At 69.3% G+C, this 1,115-nt stretch overlaps 1 protein-coding gene across 1 annotated transcript in view; it reads left to right on the forward strand.

Moving 5' to 3' along the window:
- Positions 1-95: 95 nt before the first annotated feature.
- MRI1 (methylthioribose-1-phosphate isomerase 1) overlaps positions 96-1,115 on the forward strand; it is a gene marked incomplete at its 5' end in the record, with an annotated part of 6,385 nt that continues 5,365 nt past the window's right edge. Inside the window, 4 exons of the mRNA XM_041423534.1 lie at positions 96-155; positions 278-441; positions 694-732; positions 816-1,078. Coding sequence (XP_041279468.1) covers positions 96-155; positions 278-441; positions 694-732; positions 816-1,078 — 526 coding nt within the window. The remainder of the gene's footprint in view (positions 156-277; positions 442-693; positions 733-815; positions 1,079-1,115) is intronic.

The following is a 1,115-nucleotide window of genomic DNA, read 5'->3' on the forward strand; positions in this document are numbered from 1 at the left end:
GGGGTCTCAGGTGTCATTCTGTGCCCCTCCGGGTTTTGGGGGGCTCCGGCCATCGCCCCTTGAGGGACCCCCAAATCCATTCCGGGGGGTCTCAGGTGCTGCTCTGTGCCCCCCCGGGTTTTGGGGACCCCCAATCCATTTCGGGGGGGTCTCAGGTGCCCCTCTGTGCCCCCCAGGTGCGGGGGGCTCCGGCCATCGCCCCTTGAGGGACCCCCAAATCCATTTTGGGGGGTCTCAGGTGTCATTCTGTGCCCCCCCGGGTTTTGGGGGGTCTCAGGTGCCCCTCTGTGCCCCCCAGGTGCGGGGGGCTCCGGCCATCGCCCCTTGAGGGACCCCCAATCCATTTTAGGGGGTCTCAGGTGCCCCTCTGTGCCCCCCAGGTGCGGGGGGCTCCGGCCATCGCCCCTTGAGGGACCCCCAATCCATTTTAGGGGGTCTCAGGTGTCATTCTGTGCCCCTCCGGGTTTTGGGGGGCTCCGGCCATCGCCCCTTGAGGGACCCCCAATCCATTTTAGGGGGTCTCAGGTGTCATTCTGTGCCCCTCCGGGTTTTGGGGGGCTCCGGCCATCGCCCCTTGAGGGACCCCCAATCCATTTTGGGGGGGTCTCAGGTGCCCCTCTGTGCCCCCCAGGTGCGGGGGGCTCCGGCCATCGCCCCTTGAGGGACCCCCAAATCCATTTTGGGGGGTCTCAGGTGTCATTCTGTGCCCCCCCGGGTTTTGGGGGGTCTCAGGTGCCCCTCTGTGCCCCCCAGGTGCGGGGGGCTCCGGCCATCGCCCCTTGAGGGACCCCCAATCCATTTTGGGGGGGTCTCAGGTGCCCCTCTGTGCCCCCCAGGTGCGGGGGGCTCCGGCCATCGCCCTGCTGGGCTGCCTCAGCCTGGCCGTGGAGCTGGCGGGGGGCGCGGGCCCCCAGGACGATTTGGGGGCGCTGGAGGAGTTCGTGGGGCAGAAATTGGGGTTCCTGCTCAGCGCCCGCCCCACGGCCGCCAACCTGGGCCGGGAGGCCGAGAGGCTGCGGGGGTGGGTCCGGAGAAAGGTGGAGACCCCCGGGGTGACCCCCCAGGAGCTGCGGGAGAGGTAACGGGGGCTTGGGGAGGGGTTTGGGGGGGTTTGG

This window comes from Onychostruthus taczanowskii, unplaced genomic scaffold (genome assembly GCF_017590055.1).
Source record: "Onychostruthus taczanowskii isolate IOZ18803 unplaced genomic scaffold, ASM1759005v1 scaffold781, whole genome shotgun sequence".
Classification (NCBI taxonomy): Eukaryota; Metazoa; Chordata; class Aves; order Passeriformes; family Passeridae; genus Onychostruthus; species Onychostruthus taczanowskii.